This window comes from Danio rerio, chromosome 9 (assembly GCF_049306965.1).
Source record: "Danio rerio strain Tuebingen ecotype United States chromosome 9, GRCz12tu, whole genome shotgun sequence".
NCBI lineage: Eukaryota > Metazoa > Chordata > Actinopteri > Cypriniformes > Danionidae > Danio > Danio rerio.
Genome location: NC_133184.1, coordinates 55,121,763 through 55,143,211, shown reverse-complemented (window position 1 = coordinate 55,143,211; position 21,449 = coordinate 55,121,763). Strand labels below are relative to the sequence as shown.

Here is a 21,449-nt window from a genome sequence, read left to right as displayed (position 1 = left end):
TTACCAAATCTGTAGAGACAGGACAATCACCAGCAACTAGAGCCGCGTCTTTATGAAGAGGAGAGACTAACTTTACAAGCGAATCCGGATTTCAGCGTTTGCAGATGAGAACAGCTCTCAGGTAAACAATGTTCCTCCTTAGACACGTAAGTTATTGTTGTCGAGCGTCTCGTACACTGTTAATCCACACGTGTTCCAGCTGAGCTCTCACAGAGAGAAAATGAAAACGAAACTTAACGGCAGCAAACTATAAAAGCAACACTTCACGCTTGTTTTGCCAACACAACGTGGCGTCTCTGTCGTCTAAACACGGTGACAGTAATGAATATTAATGAAGTTGCACAATAGAGCGCGCTGATTGGTTTGAACCAAGCCTTACTCATGCATTAATGCATCACACTGTAAGATGTAATAAGACACACTCTGGCACAGACGTCCAGTCTGCACGCTGGAATACACGCTATTATCTCATGACCGTGACGCAGCTTCAAAAATTCGTTTCAAACAGGAAGTACGAATTTGCTTGAAATAACGCAAAAACAACCAATTTACACTTTTTAGTGAAATATAGGTGTCCTAATAATGTTTTTAGCAGTGTGGGACACAATTACGACTGTCAACAGCTCAAAAAATGTGTTTTGGTGTTTCGTGACCCTTTTCGTAAAATTCTGAGGTGGACCTGAACTGAAAGTGGGGGGTGTCATGACCCTTTAAATCTGTAAAAAAATAAAACTACAGTATATTCAAACATTAAAATAATGCTATAATAGTATGTAAATTAAATTAACAATCTACAGTTTAAACAATTTGGCCTGTGAATATATATTTTTCTCTTTTTGTAATAGCAGTATTTTCCAAATATAATATAAAACCATATACAATTAAATGGAAATACGTAATAATATCTTCCTTGTACAATATAAGAACAGATAAGGAACAAACCTTAGAGCAGGGGTCACCAACCCTGTTCCTGGAGAGCTACCTTCCTGCAGAATTCAGTCCCAACCCTGATCAAACACTCCTGAACCAATTAATAGTACCTAAAGCAGCACTTGATAATTACAAACAGGTGTGTTTGGTCAGGGTTGCAACTGAAATGTGCAGGAAGGTAGTTCTCCAGGAACAGGGTTGGTGACCCCTGCCTTAGAGAAACAATATTTGTTGGTTTTGTTTAATTACTTGTCTTATCATTGTCTATTATTTCAATTTGTTTAATGATCTGAAACATAAAAGTGTGACAGACATGCAAAACAATTTGATAAATCAGTAAGGGGGCAAGCACTTTTTCACACCACTATATAATTTCATTATAAAATATCAAATAGAGATTAGAGAATAGGCCTTTCAGAAAGAAGAGGAAAATAACAAAGACAAAAAACATGCCTCTTATAATACCTCATAATGTACATCCATGTGACAGAAATGACATTGCAGTTTATTCAGGCAGGTAAAGCGTCAGGATTTCAGGTTCATGTGAAGGTTAATCGTGTGTGTTTTTGCTCTCAGGGTTGGAGCGATGTCTGAACTGCTGGAGCGCGAGCAGGAGATGGTTTCTGCCACTATGGCCAAACGACTGGCCAGGCTTGAAGAGCAGGTGAACTTCTGCCTCAAACACTTAAAGAAACACTCCACGTCATTTTACAGCCCCCCCAATAAACAATACAGTTTTACCATGTTTAAATCCACTTAGCCGAGCACTTTTAGCTTACCTTAGCATAGACCATTGAATCAGATTAGACCATTAGCATCTCACTTTAAAATTGACTAAAACGTTTAGATTATTTTCTTATTTAAAGTTTGATATTTCTGTAGATACATTGTGTACTAAGACTGACAGGAAATAAAAAAGTTGCTGCAAAATTGCTCAAAAAGTTGCCCCATGTATCATCATCATTAGGGGAGTTGTAAAATGTAGAGTGTTCCTTTAAAAAGCAGCCCATTGAATATCATTACTTCAGGCAAAATATTGAAGCAACTGTGAGTGTCAGATGGTAAATCTCTTGTCTCTTCTGGCAGGTCTCGGAGTCTGCCAAAGCTTTGCGATGGATTATTGATGCGCTGAAATCACAAGGCTGCAAATCCAAAGTGCAGCCTCCATTAATGAGTGAGCAGAGGTTTTTTGACATCAGTTTGATTTCTGCAACAGTATAACTTCATTTCTGGTCATGATTTAAACAGTTTATATCACATTACTTTAAAGAAATATTACAGGTACAAATTTATTTATTTATTTATTTATTTATTTATTTTTGTCATGACAACATAGACATTCTGTGTGGTGTTGTTGAGATATTCTCACCAGGGCTGCATTTGTTTGATCAGAAATGTCCTGTAAAAATGCTGGGTTTCATACAATTTATTTAAGTTGTATCTTGAACATAAAACTGTCAAGGTTTTAGGAAGGTAATGGAGCGAGGACTCAAATGCAGGACAAAAGCATTGGTTTATTAAAAACTAAAACAAAAAGACAATAAAAACTACCCAGAGGGGAAAACCATTACCAAAACAAATAAACAAACAAACTTTACTGGGCAAGCTGGCAGGGATCAGAGAAAACTCAAGCCGAGCACAATATACAAGACAAGACAGGACTAGTGTCTGGACACTGCCACCAAAACAATAATTAACAAGACCGAAGTGGCAGAATCCTGACACTAGCCCCCACCACCCCCAAAAGGGAACATAGATACAAGACAGACAAGAAACGTGACAAAAAACAAAATTGGCAACATCAGACAACACAAGACAGGGAAGTAAACATACATGACATCAGGAAGAGAGGGAAGGAGTTGAGCCAAACAAAACCCTGCAATACAAACAAGGATGCAAGGACAAAGTCAGAGAAGGTCAGGGGGTTCAGGGACCCTGGCTGACAGGAAGGGTAAGGAGTCGGGCTGGGGCCAGCAGGGCAAGGATCAGGCTAGGGCTGGCAGGGCAAGTATCCTGCCTGGGCCCGGCAGGGCTAGGTGCCTAGACGGCGCAGGCACTGAGCTGCACTCGAGGGCTGGAGTCTGACACTGGTGGGCACTCTGAGCTGAAGCTGACTCTGAGTTGTGTTATGGGGCTGGAGCCTACACTAAATTGCACTCTAGGGCTATAGTCGACACTGAATTGCACTCTGGGGCTGGAGTCATCACTGGCGGGTGCTCGGGGGCTGGAGTCATCACTGTCGGGTGCTCGGGGGCTGGAGTCATCACTGTCGGGTGCTCGGGGGCTGGAGTCATCACTGGCGGGTGCTCAGGGGCTGGAGTCATCACTGTCGGGTGCTCGGGGGCTGGAGTCATCACTGTCGGGTGCTCGGGGGCTGGAGTCATCACTGGCGGGTGCTCAGGGGCTGGAGTCATCACTGTCGGGTGCTCGGGGGCTGGAGTCATCACTGGCGGGTGCTCGGGGGCTGGAGTCATCACTGTCGGGTGCTCGGGGGCTGGAGTCATCACTGGCGGGTGCTCAGGGGCTGGAGTCATCACTGTCGGGTGCTCGGGGGCTGGAGTCATCACTGCTCAGGGGCTGGAGTCATCACTGTCGGGTGCTTGGGGGCTGGAGTCATCACTGGCGGGTGCTTGGGGGCTGGAGTCATCACTGGCGGGTGCTCGGGGGCTGGAGCTGACACTGGTGGGCACTCTGAGCTGGAGCCGACACTGAGTTGCACTCTGGAGCTGGAGCCGACACTGAATTGCACTCTGGGGCAGGAGCTGAGACTGAGTTGTGCTCTGGGGCTGGAGGCCTTCCTCTTCAGTGTCCGCTTTCGGGAGTGGGTCAACCCTTGGAGGTTGGGCAGGGACTGGGAGGTGGTGCTGTTGCTGGTGAAAGGGGTCCATTCCTCCTCCAGGATCTCCCTCTTCTTCCTGAGACAGTCAAATTCCACCACCTACCAATATGTTCACTACCCAAGTTCACCCAGCTCCTGCCAATCATATGGCTCATCCAATACAGCCAGAAAGGAGTGAATGAGGTTGGACTACCTCAAGGAGACCTTCAGTTAATACACAGAAGGGGCGATGGTTCTGCTGGTGTGGCAGTCCTCTAGCTAGGGCTTGGTCTTGGGCTACTCATGCGCAAAACAAACCCATGGTCTGCTGAGGCCTCTAAAAGCTCCTTTCCACTGCACATGACGAACGACAAGCGACAGACCGAAAGTCTGTCATTCCTTTCCAGTGGAGAGCAGTCCGTGAGCTGTGTGGAGTTCCGATCATCTCCATATGCAGAAAATTCGGATCCGAATTGAGCTGCGGATCCGTTGAATATTTGAACTCCTGCAACTAGACCGTATGCGACCTGCCAACCGGATATGATGTGTTCCAGTGTTGTCCAAGCAGATCCGTGCGCGTTAGATGAGAATTTAGGAGTTTATTTGGTTATTTATTAAATTATAAAAAGTCTATATTAAAAAAAAAACTTATCTGTTCATAAATGTAAGTAAGAAAGTAATAACAATATATTTTTTAATGTTGTCTCCACATTCCCTCCAAAATTTTAGCAGTCTATGAGTTTCTAGTATTCATTCATTCATTAAACCATGTAAATGCACAGAGAAAGGCTCTTGCTTTTGCCCTCCTTTATTGCGGACACCGTGCACAGGCCCGGATTGGCTAATCGGGAGAACCGGGAGAATTGCCGGTGGGCCGGTCTGTTTTTTGGCCGCGAGGGCAGGTGTCCCTAGCTGCTTGCACTCTCAGCAGTTGCACTTTTTTAAATTTATTTGTTTATTTGACCATAACCTCACTCTTTTTAATCATTATTCTGCCGCAGCTTCACTCTTTTTATTTATTTTCTCGCAGCCCCGTGAGCTAAATGCAGCCCGCAGGTTAATAATGATCATCATTAACCTGCGGGCTGCACCCCATTCCACCCCAAACAGCGGCACCTCAGTGAATATTAATTAATATTAATGAATATTACACCTGCTCAATGAAAATCAGATGATTTACTACATTAATAAATCTTAACTTTTAATCTTAACATAACTTGATCAGAAATCTAAAATGGGGAGATAAAGAGTAGGGTAAAAAAAGAGTAGACATCAGTGATAACATTGCAGAGCTTAACAGCGCCATCTTGGTCTAGTGGTTAGCATCAACTCAGCCGACCCGAGTTCGAACCTCACCAGAGTAAAATATGTTTTTTTTTCAGTGTTAAGACATAAAATACTGTTTGGGTTACTTATGTTGGAATACATTTTTTTTTTGTGTGACGACTGTTACAAAGGACTGGATATCTATAAAGAATTAATGTTCTCATATTTATGAAATTCTTCATAAATATTGTCAAATTCTTAAAAAATATAATTTGTTAAGTTTTGATAGTTTTTTAAAGTTTTAGTTTTTAAAAAACATGTTTAAGTGTATACATGGTCTTGCTCCTAAAGTAGTCTGTGAGTTAATAGATAAATTCAGTAGTGATGGGGCGAAGACTAGAGGGGCAGTAAGTGGGAATTGTTGAATCCGCAGATGCAGAACCGCTGTGGGTCAGTCATCCTTTTCAGTAAAAGGTTCACATCTATGGAATGCCATGCCTGTTCATTTAAAGTTACAATCAGAACTCCCAGTTTTTTCTGTAAAGCTGAAAGAATGGTTGAAATCTTTACAGCAATGTGAACATTAAGCATTATTCTTTCAGGTTGGTCCCATTTACATTTCTCTTTATCCATATGGACTTGCATCTTATGTTTATGGCTCTGTAAATATTGTACATGTTTGCTGTATTGTGTTTTATTCTTGCCGGTTTTCTTTATTATTATTATTATTTTTATTTATTTTTTTTTTTATAATGTAAAGCCTAACCAGGGACGAGGGCTGCAAATTAGCTTTATGCTATATGCCCTATGTACACAACATCGGTTATCTTTGTATAACAACGTCAAGTGTATTGTCCCTGTAAAATAAACAAGCAAATAAAAATAAAATAAATAAAAAAAATTTCTAAAAGTTCTAAAGCAGCTGTGTCCTTGAAAAAGACGTGTTAGTGTCATTTGAAACTGAATTGGAAATGACATTATTTTAATATTGTCAGTCGTCGACTGAGGTGGTCCGGTCTAAGGCTTGAAGCTCCAGAGCTAAAAAGGAGTCCCACTCCGACCTTGACCGTGTGATCAGCTTCTCTCCCGTGATGCATGACAACACTGAAAATACTGTGCGGCTGCCACAAGGGGGTGTATTCCGACAGTCGTGTCCAAATGTGTGCAGTGGAAAGGCGGCTTTAGGGCCAGTTCGTACAGTCAAGGTTTCAGGGGGGGAAAAGGAGCGAGAAAAGGAGGGGAAAAGTTGTCCCCCACAGCCCAAACACATACGCTACATGTGAATTGGATGAACTAAATTTGCCGTAGTGTATAAGTGTGTGTGAATGTGGGAGTCTGGGGGTTTTTTCCCAGTACTGGGTTGCAGCGGGAAAGAGCAAAACATATGCCAGATTATTTGGCGGCTCATTCCGCTGTGTCGACCCCGGATGTATAAGGGACTAAGCCGAAAGAAAATGAATGAATGTTTTTAAAACATGGCCATTTTTTTGCTTGTGGAAAGTGTCTACATACTGTAAAGGTGTTCAGCTTCTGCCCATTTATCTTTACTTATATAGTGGATTAAATCAAGGTTGTCTCATACTGTCTCACTAATGTTTGACCAAAATTGTATAGTTTTTCTACTGGCACAATTACACACTTTTTACAATGTGGGGTGTGTCAGCTTAGCATAAGAATAGAGAGTAAAAAGCCGTAATATTTCAAATTGTTAAACATTCCAGCAATTCAAGCAGGAGAGTAGAGTAAAAAGCTGGTGTAGTTCTAGTGAAATGGTTGTAAATGGAGACCTTTGTGTCCGTGCAGGAAGTAAAAGCTCTGATAGGGATGATGGAGACTCCAGCGGACAGGAGACGGATGATGAAGAGGCTCCTCATATGTTTGCTCGTCAGCTGCAATATCCTGACAGCACCGTCAGACGCTTTCCTGTGCCTGAGGAGAAGGTGTCCTGGGAGGTGATATATTTACAGCAAATTTAAAACATTAACCCTTGTGGATTGTTCAAATGTAATACCCTTTCATTATGTTGGGAGCTGTTTTTCCCCATTGACTTCCATTATAATCATATTTTTTGATTGCACAGCCAATACAGCATATAATCATGCATTCTTGCTGGTTTTCCCTCTTGGGAAACTTTTATTTTTTACTGTCGATTATCAGTTGGCAGCATTAATCCTTTACATAGACCTGTGCAAAACTCTGACTTTTATATGGAGCTCTGTGGAGTACACATTGTAGTGTGTATGTGCATAAATACACTTACTATATTTACTGTGCTCTGGAAGATGAGTTGCTTGCATATACCAATATAATTTTAAGCTCTTTTTGCACTGCAACTGATGATCAACAGTGAAAATGACAAATTGTATCTCTTCCCAACAGGATAAACCAGCAACAATCAAGAATGCATGATTATATGCTGTCATGGCTTTGCAATCAAAAAACGTGATTATAATGGATGTCAATGGGGCAAAAACAGCCTCCAACATAACCAAAGGGGAGTCAATTTGCCCAGAGTGTTTTGTTGAGGTTTTTTTTTCAATATTTTGCCAAAATAAGGTTTTTAACCAAAAACTAATTCCATTTGCTCAAACACAGAGAAAGTTGTGCCAAAATTAAAACTCAAATTCACTTTAGAGTGGATGAAACAACACAGGCTCATTGTGGAAACGTAGTCCCGCGGAGGTTTCTGGAGACCGCGGAATACATTCCGGCGGGTACGTACGGCTGCAGTTTTTGTTTTTGCGAATCCGCGAGAGGCCGCTGTTATGCGCTTTTTCACACCTCAAACGCCTCTCTCAAGTGCAGTTCGTGCCTGCGCTGTTCTCGCGTGAACCCATCAGAGGCCGCTGTCCGACTGACCGGATGATTGACTGCGCGACCGGCCAATCGGCCGACCCGCCCTCCTCCTTCCCTGAACCCAACCAATTTTACCGATCGACCCACCCGCTTGCTCGCTTCCCTAAACCCGAGCAACAGTTTACAAAAAGCCGTCCAAAAAAAGGAAACCCCTGATTTTTTTTTCTACCGCGTTTTTGGATTTCACCGCGTTCTCACCCTGTTATGAAACTCATTCACTTAATTTTTGGGATTCTGTTTTTGTCTTACCTGATTGCTGGAACCGCTCTTCCCCGGACTCGAAACTGATCGCCGTGGTCAACTCCTCTCTGCATCTCGAGCCTGCCGACGTATACAGTGAGCTGAGTGGACAAACGGGTTTCAGCGGGGAAGCCCTCCACACGGAGGTAAGGCAAGCGCGAAAGGGAACAGCGTCACACCGCCCCGCAGCGTTCGCTTGAAAAAAATAAATGCAGCCGTACTTACCCCCCGGAACGTATTCTGCTGTCTCCAGAAACGTCCGCGGGACTACGCTTTCAGCTTTGCAGTTTTGGCCCGGGGCGAGGCAGTGGCGCAGTAGGTAGTGCTGTCGCCTCACAGCAAAAAGGTCGCTGGGTCGCTGGTTCGAACCTCGGCTCAGTTGGCGTTTCTGTGTGGAGTTTGCATGTTCTCCCTGCCTTCACGTGGGTTTCCTCCGGGTGCTCCGGTTTCCCCCACAGTCCAAAGACATGCGGTACAGGTGAATTGGGTAGGCTAAATTGTCCGTAGTGTATGAGTGTGTGTGTGGATGTTTCCCAGAGATGGGTTGCGGCTGTATCCGCTGAGTAAAAACTTGCTGAATAAGTTGGCGGTTCATTCCGCTGTGGCGACTCCAGATTAATAAAGGGACTAAGCCGACAAAAAAATGAATGAATGAAATTTTGGCCCTACTTTAAATTACAGTAGGTGGCCTTAATTACCATGTACTTAGATCAGAAAATAAGTAGAAAGTACTTATTAGCCGGGTTTCCTCTATCGTGCCTAAAGCGAACGAGCCAGGGCGAGCCAAGGCCAGTCGCGTTTCCACTGTCACTTTCGTGGCCTAATTGGGCCAAAGCGAGGGCTTTCCCGGAGCCAGCCGCCGGCCTTTTTCGGTTCGCCGAATACCTTGGGCCAAAGTGTCACACTGTTCAAAGAAGACGTGGAGACCCAAATGCAAGCGACAATATTTATTAAACTAGGTGGGACACAGAACAAAGAGAAGCTGGCTGGCTGGAAGTAAGGTGTTCACAAGAAGAAGATGAAGGGGTAAATAGTTCTCCGTCTGCAGGGCGAACAATGTTCATCGGGGAGATCTCAATCTCCGTCAACAGAGCGAATCAACAGTTCATCGGGGAGAACTTCAATCTCCGTCAACAGAGCGAATCTAAAGTTCATCGGAGAAAACTTCAACCAGCGAACAACCAGCGAACTCAACGAGGAGAGCCTGACAAAGACACAGAGACAAGTGAGGATAACGAACTGACAAGGTGAGACAGGAACGCTGAACATTTATAGCCACAGTAATGCGCTACACCTGGAGCGCAATAATCAGCTGAGCGGTGCTAGGCGACCGATGACCATGATCATGTGACCGCCCAGCTGATGACATGAACACAACAACAACACTGACAGCCACGCGACTCTCACACAAACACAGAGACAAGCGCACACACACCGCAAACCCAAATAAACAATTCACACCACGCAGACACATCATAGAAGAGCAGATAGATCCACAACCGTGACATTACCCTCTCCCCTAGGGACGCCTCCTGGCGTCCCCAGACGAGCCTACCTGGCGATTGTAATCATCGATAAGAGAGTGATCCAGTATGTCCCCAGCCGGAACCCAACTTCTCTCCTCAGGACCGTAACCTTCCCAGTCCACCAAGTACTGAAATCCTCGTCCCCTCCGTCTAGAGTCCAGAATGCGCTTAACCGAATAAGCAGTCTCCCCATCTACGAGACGCGGCGGGGGGGGAACTGGTGCATGCGGATTAATTGCCGTATGAAAAACGGGCTTTACTTTAGATACATGAAACACGGGATGAATTCTCCTGTACGCTGGAGGTAATTTGAGGCGGACTGCCACAGGATTAATGATTTTAGTGACAGTAAAAGGGCCAATAAATTTAGGAGCTAACTTATTACAAACGGTGCGGAGAGGAATGTTTTTAGATGAAAGCCACACTTTTTGACCGACAACGTAAACGGGAGGCTTAGACCGGTGGCGATCGGCTTTAGCCTTAGTGCGCTCCCCCACCTGGAGGAGGGTCTGTCTGGCCCTGTTCCAGGTGCGGCGGCACCTCTGGACAAAGGCGTGAACGGAGGGGACCGCGACTTCGGATTCCAGACTGGGAAAAACTGGTGGCTGGTAACCTAGACTACACTGAAACGGAGAGAGGCCCGTAGCCGACACTGGTAACGAATTATGTGCGTACTCCACCCACGAAAGTTGCTGACTCCAAGAGGATGGATTCTGCGAGACCAAACATCGCAATGTGCGCTCAAGATCCTGATTGGCTCTCTCGGTCTGACCGTTACTCTGGGGATGGAAACCAGAAGAAAGACTAACAGTAGCCCCCAATAAACGACAGAATTCTCTCCAGAATTTAGAGACAAACTGAGGCCCCCTGTCAGAAACCACGTCTGTCGGGAGGCCATGAATGCGAAAGACGTGATCAATGACAGCAACCGCTGTCTCTCTGGCTGAAGGTAATTTGGGCAGAGGGACAAAATGAGCAGCCTTCGAGAACCTGTCCACCACGGTTAAAACCACCGTGTTGCCGTTAGAGGATGGAAGACCCGTAACAAAATCTAGCGAGATGTGTGACCAGGGTCTCGAAGGCACTGACAGCGGTTGAAGGAGTCCAGCAGGTGGGCGATTGGAAGACTTAGAAGCGGCACAGACAGAGCAAGCCAAAACAAAATCGCGCACATCACGAGCCATTACTGGCCACCAGAATCTTTGTTTAATAACGAATAATGTGCGACTCACCCCCGGATGACAGGCTACTTTGGAGGAATGACCCCACCGGATAACGTCGGACCGTAGATCCTCTGGCACAAATAATCGACTCGGCGGGCATCCGATCGGGGGCGTTACCCCATCCAGGGCTGTGCGAACCCGTGATTCGATCTCCCAAGAAATATTCGCCACAAAAACCCTCTGCGGAAGCACCGGATCTGGAGATGACGTACGATCCGAGCGATCAAAAAGACGAGATAACGCATCAGGTTTGATGTTCTTAGAACCTGGTCTGTACGATATTGAAAAATTAAATCGTCCGAAAAATAATGCCCACCGAGCCTGCCTAGAGTTTAGTCTTTTGGCAGATTTGATGTACTCAAGATTTTTATGATCGGTCCAAACGATAAAAGGCACCCCAGAACCTTCTAACCAATGTCGCCACTCCTCCAACGCAAGCTTGACGGCCAGCAACTCTCGATTACCAATGTCGTAATTTCTTTCAGCAGCAGATAAACGATGTGAGAAATACGCGCAGGGATGAATCTTGCCGTCCAAGGCAGAGCGCTGGGACAGGATGGCTCCGACCCCGACCTCGGACGCATCGACCTCCACCACAAACTGCCGAGAAGGATCAGGGGCTATGAGAATCGGGGCTGAAACAAAGCAACCCTTCAGTTTGGAAAATGCAGCTTCGGCTGCGTTAGACCACCTGAACGGTGTTTTGGAGGAGGTCAAATTAGTCAGAGGTGCGGCGAGCTGGCTGAAATTGCGAATAAACCGCCGGTAAAAATTGGCAAAGCCCAGGAACCTCTGCAGGGCCTTACGGGAATCTGGAGTTGGCCAATTTACCACAGCCTGAATCTTCTCTGGATCCATGCGCATCCCCTCGACCGACACGATATGCCCCAAAAACTGAACCGACTGTGCATGAAAAACGCATTTCTCCGCCTTGACATAAAGCCCATTCTCTAACAGCCTCTGCAACACTCGCCTGACGTGCTGAACGTGTTCCTGGAGAGAGTGAGAAAAAATCAGAATGTCATCCAGGTAGACATAGATAAACTGATCTATCATATCTCTCAACACATCATTGACGAGTGCCTGGAAAACCGCCGGAGCGTTAGAAAGGCCGAAGGGCAGAACGCAGTACTCAAAATGCCCTCTAGGGGTGTTAAACGCGGTCTTCCACTCATCCCCGGGTCTTATGCGAACCAAATGATAAGCATTGCGGAGATCTAATTTTGTGAAAAAGTTCGCCCCCTGCAGGCGCTCGAAGGCTGAAGACATCAACGGCAAAGGATACGTATTCTTAACCGTGATACTGTTCAGCCCTCGATAGTCAATGCATGGACGAAGAGAACCATCCTTCTTTTTCACAAAAAAAAATCCCGCCCCCGCCGGTGAAGAAGACGGGCGGATGATCTTGGCTGCTAGAGAATCAGAAATATATTTCTCCATAGCCTCCCTCTCTGGAACAGACAGCGAATACAACTTGCCTTTAGGCGGAGACGTACCTGGCAATAAGTCTATAGCACAGTCATAGGGACGGTGAGGAGGTAGAGAAGCAGCCCGAGACTTACTGAACACTCTCTTCAGGTCATGGTACTCACGGGGCACGTTTGATAGATCCACCTGCTCCTCCTGAAACACAGAACAAGGAACATTAGAACAAGCAGACAATAAACAAGATTCATGACAGCTCTCACTCCAAGAAAAGACTGCATTATGCCCCCAATTAATGTGAGGTTTATGTAACACTAACCATGGATGTCCCAGAATGACAGAAGTATCAATGGTGTCTGTGAGAAAAAATGTAATGAGTTCTGTGTGATTCCCCGAAGTAATGAGTTTTATGGGAGCAGTAATGTGTGTGATGGTAGGAAGGGACAGTCCACTAAGAGCATGCACCGCTATAGGTGAAGAAAGAGGAGAAACAGGGATGTTCAGACTGTTAGCTAATTTAGCATCAATAAAGTTCCCCTCGGCTCCGGAATCGATGAGGGCGTGGCATGTGTGAGAAATGGAATTAAAACACAGTTTGATGGATAAGGAAGTCATATTAGGAGAGTTTCTTCTAGGCATAATTTCACCCACCAATAAACTCTTACCCATAGATGGCTTATTACTCTTGGCTGGACATAAAGCCACAAAATGACCCCCAACTCCACAGTACATACACAACCCCCCAGCACGTCGACGACGTCTCTCCTCCGAAGACAGACGAAATCTTCCCATCTGCATGGGTTCGAGCTCCGGCTCAGTGGGCGTTACCTCTTGAACACAGGGCTGCGAAGCCAGACGCTGAAGGCGGGACTCCTTGTAATGTCCCCGACGTTGAAGACGATTGTCCACTCTTACCGCCAGATTGATGAGCCCCTCAAGCGTTTTAGGCAACTCCAACGCGTAGATCTCATCTTTAATGTGCTCCGCTAGACCGTGAAAAAACATGTCCCATTGCGCCTCGCTGTTCCAGCCACACTCTGCCGCCAGCGTGCGAAACTCGATGGAGTAGTCCGCGACGCTCTGATCTCCCTGACGGAGCTCTGCCAGTTTTCTGGACGCCTCTCTGCCTGAAGCTGCTTGATCGAAAACCACCTTGAGTTCGTCCGAAAATGCTTTGAAAGTGTTACAACAAGGGCTCTTGTTCTCCCATACCGTAGTTCCCCATAAAGCCGCCTTACCTGTGAGCAGATTAATCAAAAATGCCACCTTGCTCTGCTCGCTGGGAAAAGAAGAAGGCTGGAGAGCGATGTACAGTGAGCATTTAGCTAGGAAGGCTCTGCATAGATGGGGTTCGCCCGCGTAACTCTGCGGCGGAGGTAATCGTGGTTCACTGGAGCGGCTTTGACTGACAACTGGACTGGCTGGTGGATCAACGGGAGGAGGCGGCAGAGCGGATCCGGCGGCGAGACCCGAGCTGAGACGTTGAACTTGGGTGGTGAGCTCGGAGACTTGGTTCACGAGAGCTTGAATGGCTTGGCCGGTGACTTGCATTTGCTGATCCTGATGATCTAAGCGAGCGGCGCTGCGGGACAAAATCTCTTGGATCTCCGAAGTGCTTGCTGGGTCCATATTGGTCAGTTCGTTCTGTCACACTGTTCAAAGAAGACGTGGAGACCCAAATGCAAGCGACAATATTTATTAAACTAGGTGGGACACAGAACAAAGAGAAGCTGGCTGGCTGGAAGTAAGGTGTTCACAAGAAGAAGATGAAGGGGTAAATAGTTCTCCGTCTGCAGGGCGAACAATGTTCATCGGGGAGATCTCAATCTCCGTCAACAGAGCGAATCAACAGTTCATCGGGGAGAACTTCAATCTCCGTCAACAGAGCAAATCTAAAGTTCATCGGAGAAAACTTCAACCAGCGAACAACCAGCGAACTCAACGAGGAGAGCCTGACAAAGACACAGAGACAAGTGAGGATAACGAACTGACAAGGTGAGACAGGAACGCTGAACATTTATAGCCACAGTAATGCGCTACACCTGGAGCGCAATAATCAGCTGAGCGGTGCTAGGCGACCGATGACCATGATCATGTGACCGCCCAGCTGATGACATGAACACAACAACAACACTGACAGCCACGCGACTCTCACACAAACACAGAGACAAGCGCACACACACCGCAAACCCAAATAAACAATTCACACCACGCAGACACATCATAGAAGAGCAGATAGATCCACAACCGTGACACAAAGAGGGCGAGCTGGGGCTTTGGGGCGGAGTGAAAGGAAAGGAGTTTTCTCATCGCACGTGAGTACATGCGCCAAACAAATAAATAAGGGAAAGAAAACATCTAGACTTATAGGCTGGGGTCTTTTTGCATATGATCACCCTTGTGTTTCCCTTTTAAATGTAAGGCTGCTGCATAAAATAATAAACTTTTAATTTATAATTGAAAATTCTTTGCTGCTTCCTCCTTGATGTTTCAATAACGCATAATAATCTTTACACTGTATTAAAGACACAGCATTAAAGAGAGTTTTTGTCAAGTTTAAAAGGTGATGCCTGCATGTGTGTGTGTGAGACCAAGCAAAAGTGCGGTCCCTTCACAGCTCTGTTGATGCGGCGAGCGGCTTTTTTCGTTTTTTGGTGGAGATAATACACAATATGAATACAACGTAAAGACATAAAACTGTACAAATTACATGTCCACGTTTGTAGACTCAAAACAACAGTGTCGTATCTTGATAAAATAGCCTAAGCTATATTGAAATCATTTAAAGAATTACAAAAATCGGATATTATAAAATCGCATTAAATAAATAAACCAATATAAAACAAACAAAAGCTAGAACAATGTAGGTATATACAATACATAAACTAAACCATTTTAGAGCCATGGTAAACTTTCATTTTACAAAGGCCTCTCTGAAAAAAAGATTTTAGATATTTTATAAAAACAATAAACACTGGAGGAGATTTAAAATATTATTTATAATAAGTATTAAGTATTTGGATACCATGATATTAATCAAATTGTGCAAATAGAGCAATATTTGTGTGAGTGAAAGCAGAAACTAGCCTAACGTATTTTCTGTCCTGCGCAGCGCCGGTTACAAACACGTCAGGGAAAACTGCAAATACAAAATGTGTTCTGTGTCCACAAACAAGTGTTTATGCTTTTATATATGACGTGGTAAAATTAAAAAAATTACATTTACATTTTACATTTAGTCATTTAGCAGACGCTTTTATCCAAAGCGACTTACAAATGAGGACAAGGAAGCAATTTACACAACTATAAGAGCAACAATGAATAAGTGCTGTAGGCAAGTTTCAGGTCTGTAAAGTCTAAGAAGAAAAGTATTAGTAATTTTTTATTTTATTTTTATTTTTTTTTTAGTACAGTTAGTGGTATATCCAGAGAGGCAATTGCAGATTAGGAAGTGAAGTGGAGACTAAATAGTTGAGTTTTTAGTAATTTCTTGAAGACAGCGAGTGACTCTGCCGTTCTGATGCAGTTAGGGAGTTCATTCCACCAGCTGGGAAGATTGAACACGAGAGTTCGGGAAAGTGATTTCTTCCCTCTTTGGGATGAAACCACAAGGCGACGTTCATTCACAGAACGCAAGTTTCTGGAGGGCACATAAATCTGCAGAAGTGAGAGCAGATAAGAAGGAGCAAAGCCAGAAGTTGCTTTGTAAGCAAACATCAGAGCTTTGAATTTGATGCGAGCAGCAACTGGCAGCCAGTGCAAACGGGTGAGCAGAGGAGTGACATGTGCTCTTTTAGGTTCATTAAAGACCACTCATGCTGCTGCGTTCTGAAGCAGCTGAAGAGCTTATGTGTGTTAATTTTAAACACATGAAGAGCTTTATTAGTGAAAAGCTGCTGAGCGCAATGAAATACAGGCTATATTTGATTACTTATGTGCTGAAATACTTAACACTTTTCTTAAGTTAACCAAATACTATGCAACATCCTTAAATAAAGGGAAATCACCTATTAAGTGTCATATAGCCTATAGGAAAAAAATCATATGTTTTAGGTCTCTCCGGAGCATTCGGTTTGACAGCGTCTATCTAAATGAGGATGTTATAAAATACATTTTCTACCGAGTTATTAACTGAGAATTTCTGTGGTGTTATATTATGGATGTGTGCGCTCCCTGCGCTGGCGAGACCACTCGATGTTCGATGCCAACAGTCAGTCGGCGAGTAAATGAATATAATGAATAGAAACACAGGTCTGTGCGTATAAACATATAATGTAATGCTGTACAGTGACATATCATTGGTTTGATTGGGTTGTCTTCATTTTACTCGTTTCGTGATGATGTGATGGTGTGCTATATCTGCCTGATTCCCGCTAAAGTGGGCGGGTTGTGTGACGTTTGATCCGGGGGACGTTCTAGGGCACGCGCTGCGAGCAACTAGACAGTGGAAACGCGACATGATTTCGACCTCACTGCTCAACCTCCCAGGCGACTAGCCCAGCCCGGCCCGATAAAAGCCCTGGCTCGCACTGGCCCGACAGTGGAAATACGGCTATTATGTATGTATTGCAGGACACTTGTGGTGCTCTTGAGGTGTAAATGGGTACGGTTAGGGGCAGGTTTAGTGGTATGGATAGCTTTAAGGTTGAGTTAAGTAAGGAATGTGTCAACAATGTAATTATAAATGTAATTACAGAAATGAATTATCTCAATGTAAAAACATTGTATGTACAGTAAATAATAAGTGCAGTGTAGTAAATGGTTAAATGTAAGTACTTAGTGGTTAAAGCCACCGAATGTAAAGTGGAACCTGAGTTCTTCTTGCTGAACACAAAATAGGAAAAGCTGAAAACCTGTAAAGATTGACTTTCATAGTCGGAAAAACAACTTTTTTTTAATAATATCTTTCTTTTTTTCAAAAGTAGGAAGAAACTCAGACATGGTTGAAACAAGTAAAGGGAGAGTAAATAATGACCGAATTCTCATTTTTGTGTAAACTATGTCTTTAAGCAACAATCTGTTGTGTTATTTGTCATAGCTGACTCTTTTTTTGTTGTTTTTTTTTTTAGGTAAACTTCAGCCCTTATCAACCTCCAGTTTACAATCAACAGGACAGCAGCGAGTAAGTTTTATTAATCATATGGTCAATGATAATACAGTCTTATGCTAATATTATGCGGTCTGAAATATGTAATCTGAAACTCTGTTCTAAAGTTCATTCAAGTCATGTTATTACTTATTAATTTTTACAGTTGTATTGTGTATTTACAAGTAAAATGCATGAAAATATTGTTACATAATTAGAACTTGGATTTTTCTTTATGATATATATATATATATATATATATATATATATATATATATATATATATATCATATATATGGCGAAGCAGTGGCGCAGTAGGTAGTGCTGTTGCCTCACAGTAACAAGGTCGCTGGTTTGAGTCTCGGCTCAGTTGGCGTTTCTGTGTGGAGTTTGCATGGTCTTTCTGCTTCGCGTGGGTTTCCTCCTGGTGCTCCGGTTTCCCCCACAGTCCAAAGACATGTGGTGCAGGTTAATTGGGTAGGCTAAATTGTCCGTAGTGCATGAGTGTGTGTGTGTGGATGTTTCCCAGAGATGGGTTGTGGCTGGAAGGGCATCAGCTGCGTAAAAACTTGCTGGATAAGTTGGCGGTTCATTCCGTTGTGGCAACTCCGGATTAATAAAGGGACTAAGCCAACAAGAAAATGAATGAATGAATGAATATATATATATTATTTTGAAAATATTATGTTTTATCTTAGCTAGCTGTCAGAGCAGCATTTCCGTTTTGATTTTGATTTAGTTTAACTTAAGATTCACACAGAGAAAAAAATATATAAAAATTTAAAACACAAATGGGAACAAAAAATAAAAATGAATTTAGTCTAACTTGGCTAGGTGAAATAAAAATAAACCAAAATTATATAGAAAAAGCATATATGGAGATAGCATTAACAGAGGTTTAATTATTAAACAACACAATGGCAAAACTCAAGTTTACTAATATAGCACATTTCATGCACAATTGTAATTTAAAGTGATTTACATAAACAAGAAGATTAAAAGGGTCGTCAATTAATCACACTACTATAAAAACAAAGAATTAAAATAGCTAAAACAGATTAAAATGTGTTCAAACTGGTTTAAAAGGAATAAAAAAATAATAGAAAAAGACAAAAACAGTTAAAACTTGAATAAAAAACTAGTGATACTAACTAATTGTTTAAATTAAAACTATAGCTTATCTTTTAACATTTACTTCGTAAAAATTTTGAGTATATATTTTAAAATAATTTGAAAATGAGAACATAAAGTATTTCTTTATTCATTATTTTTATTTGTGTTGTTACAAATGTGGAATTTTATGTAGAAAAGGTCATGTTGCTTGGTCCAAATAAATATTATCAAACCTGATTCAAATATAAAAACTTTGCGAAAGTACTTGAACATGCTTCAATAAGGTTTTCAGACAGATAGTTAAATATAAAAAATATTTACCTGTAGTTTTGTTGATATTTAAGACTTATTTTACTCCCAAAATACGTGAAATTTCTGCCATGAAACTTTCAGGCTAATAGGTCACCTAATCTGCTTCTGTGTCATTAGTTACATGGTCAGAAGATTGGTTGCTGTCCCCTTGGTAGCCAATAAGCTTGCTACTCATCAGCTTAAATGATCCGTGTGGCACGATTTCGAAGACCCTCCTCCACCCCAGCTCCACCTATGTTTAGATCTGCTATGTGGGTTATATATATATATATATATATTATGTTTGCAGCAGCAACTTGTTATATTCTCAGGGCCTACTCACACTATGCTATCCGAACCGTGCCCAGGCTCGTTTCCCAGATCGTTTGAGAAGTGTGAGTGCACTGAATCAGGCTCAAGCACGGTTCACTTGGCCGGCCCTGGCCCAGATGGAAGAGGTGTGCCTGAGCGCGGTTCACTTGGGCTTTGGCGCGGTACGCTTGTAGTGTGAGTGCAAAATGTGCCAAAGCCCGAAACTGAAAGCCAAACGTGACTTCAAGGACTGTTTCATATGGATTTATTAATCAATCTTACTGTTCAGTGAACATAAACTGCCGTAGATTATTAAAGACGCAAACCCCTCACTGCACCACAGCTGCGCACCTTCAGCAGACCTCCTCATTCCTGCAACACGAGAGCTTTATGAATGTTTATGAGAAAGTGGCGGATCTGTTCGGCGAAATATCTGACTGCGAGTCACCGCATCCCTAAGGACTGTTTGATGAAATATTTGACAGCATGTCACTGCATATCATACAACTTAAACTATATAACTAGAGAAATCTACTCTGTGCTGAGCGAGAGCGCTCACTGAACAGCGCAGCATCGATAACGTAAGCATGCCCAGGCCCGATTGTAGTGTGAGCGCGGGCCGTCGGGGGAGACGGGAGGGGGGACAAGCATGCTTTGGCCCGGTTCGAGGCAACTGTACATAGTGTAAGTACGGCCTCAGACTGCATGTCTGTGTATATACTGGCAGTAGCAGGTCTTGGTACTTGCTCTGTCATAATAATCAAAGCAGCAGCAGTGTAGCAGATCCATACCGCCAAGACCAAATACATCAACATTGCCCTATACAAATTCATTACCATACTAAATCCTGAGGGTGTTGATGACAGAAATGTTTTAGTTGTATAAACACTAAAAACAAATCTATTTTTATTATTTTTTTCTTTATACAGATCTGACACTTCAGCCTTAGACAAGCACAGGTATGTAAAGCTGAATATATTTCCTTGTCATACATTTCAATAAACTGTTCCTACAGCTTATTCTCCAACTGCAGCTTACATTTCAGTAACTCAGTCCTGGAGGGTCGGTGTCCTGCATATTTTAGTTCCAACCCCAACTAAACACACCTGAACCAGCCAATCAAGCTCTTTGTATACTAGAATCTTCCAGGCAGGTGTGTTGAAGGAAGTTGGAGCTAAACTATGCAGGACACCGGCCCTCCCTGTCCGAGTTTGGGCACCCCTGTGTTAGAGTCTCATCTTATGTATGAATTTAACAGGAATCCCGGTGGCAGGACTGGGATACGAGGAAAAGGGGCTCTGAATACCCTTGGTCCGAATCACATTCTCCACCCCATTTTCACCAGGTGTGGCTCTGAAATCCTGAAATCTGCTCTTCTTTCAGCATCACATGCAGGAATTCTAATCCTATTTCAAGTATGCAATGAAAAACACATAGTCCTACAGCATCGTTTATGAGATTATGGCAGATTAGATGTCCTCAGTTCATCCTGCTGTTTGTGTGAGAGGAATAATGGCTGTTTTTTTTAAAGGTGGCGTGATGCTGAACACAAAGTGCTGGAGTTTCTGGCCATTTGGGAGGATGCAGAGAAGCGCTGGGCTCTTCTTGGGGTAAACAAATGCATAAAATACAAATTTCAGAATCAAATTGGTCATAATATTATATGGGTAAGGCAGCACGGTTAGCACTGTCGCCTCACAGCAAGAAGGTTGCTGGTTTGAGTATCAGGTGTTTCCCCCACAGTGCAAACAAATGCGTTATAGGTGGATTGAATGAGCTAAATTGACTGTAGTGTATGTGTGTGTGTAAATGTGAGAGCTTATGGTGTTTCCCAGTTCTGGGTTGTGGCTAGAAGGGCATCCGCTGTGTAAAACATATGCTGGAATAGTTGACGGTTCATTCCACTGTGGCGACCCCTGATATATAAGAGATTAAGCAGAAGGAAGATGAATAATTGAATGAATTAGCCCAAGGGTAAAATTTTAATTATTTTTCCAATTTTTTTCCAATTACTGTTTAACAGGGCAAAGTATATCCTATTATATTTTTCTTCTGGAGAAAGTATTAATTCTTTTAGTTTGATAATATTTTATATTATATTATTTATAATATAGTTTGGATTTACTTACCAAAATTAACATAATTAATCCAGCCTTTGAATTGCGCTAAATATCTTGCAAAATAACTAGTAAAATATTATGTGCTGTCATCATTGCACAGGTAAAAAATAATTATTATTAGGTAATAAAACTATTGTTGAAAAATGTGTTGGAAAAAAACTGTTAAACACCATTTGAAAAATAATTTGAGTTTCACAGGAGAATTTCACATCAAGAAAATAATTTTATTTGATTTCGATCCAG

The 21,449-nt window shown here is 43.1% G+C and overlaps 2 protein-coding genes across 10 annotated transcripts in view; one reads left to right on the top strand and one right to left on the bottom strand.

Annotated features, from left to right (window-relative positions):
- trpm2 (transient receptor potential cation channel, subfamily M, member 2) overlaps positions 1-21,449 on the top strand; it is a 93,424-nt gene that overhangs the window by 65,346 nt on the left and 6,629 nt on the right. For all 9 annotated transcript variants that reach the window (XM_009304992.5, XM_073912315.1, XM_073912312.1 and 6 more), the window contains 7 exon segments: positions 1,507-1,594; positions 2,017-2,104; positions 6,818-6,966; positions 17,354-17,406; positions 20,016-20,045; positions 20,345-20,431; positions 20,618-20,696. In XM_009304992.5, coding sequence (XP_009303267.2) covers positions 1,507-1,594; positions 2,017-2,104; positions 6,818-6,966; positions 17,354-17,406; positions 20,016-20,045; positions 20,345-20,431; positions 20,618-20,696 — 574 coding nt within the window.
- The window catches only part of nme9 (NME/NM23 family member 9), a 462,322-nt gene continuing 446,638 nt past the window's right edge, over positions 5,766-21,449 (bottom strand). Inside the window, exon 20 of the transcript XR_012384842.1 lies at positions 5,766-5,819. The gene's annotated coding sequence lies outside the window, so the exon portion shown is untranslated. The remainder of the gene's footprint in view (positions 5,820-21,449) is intronic.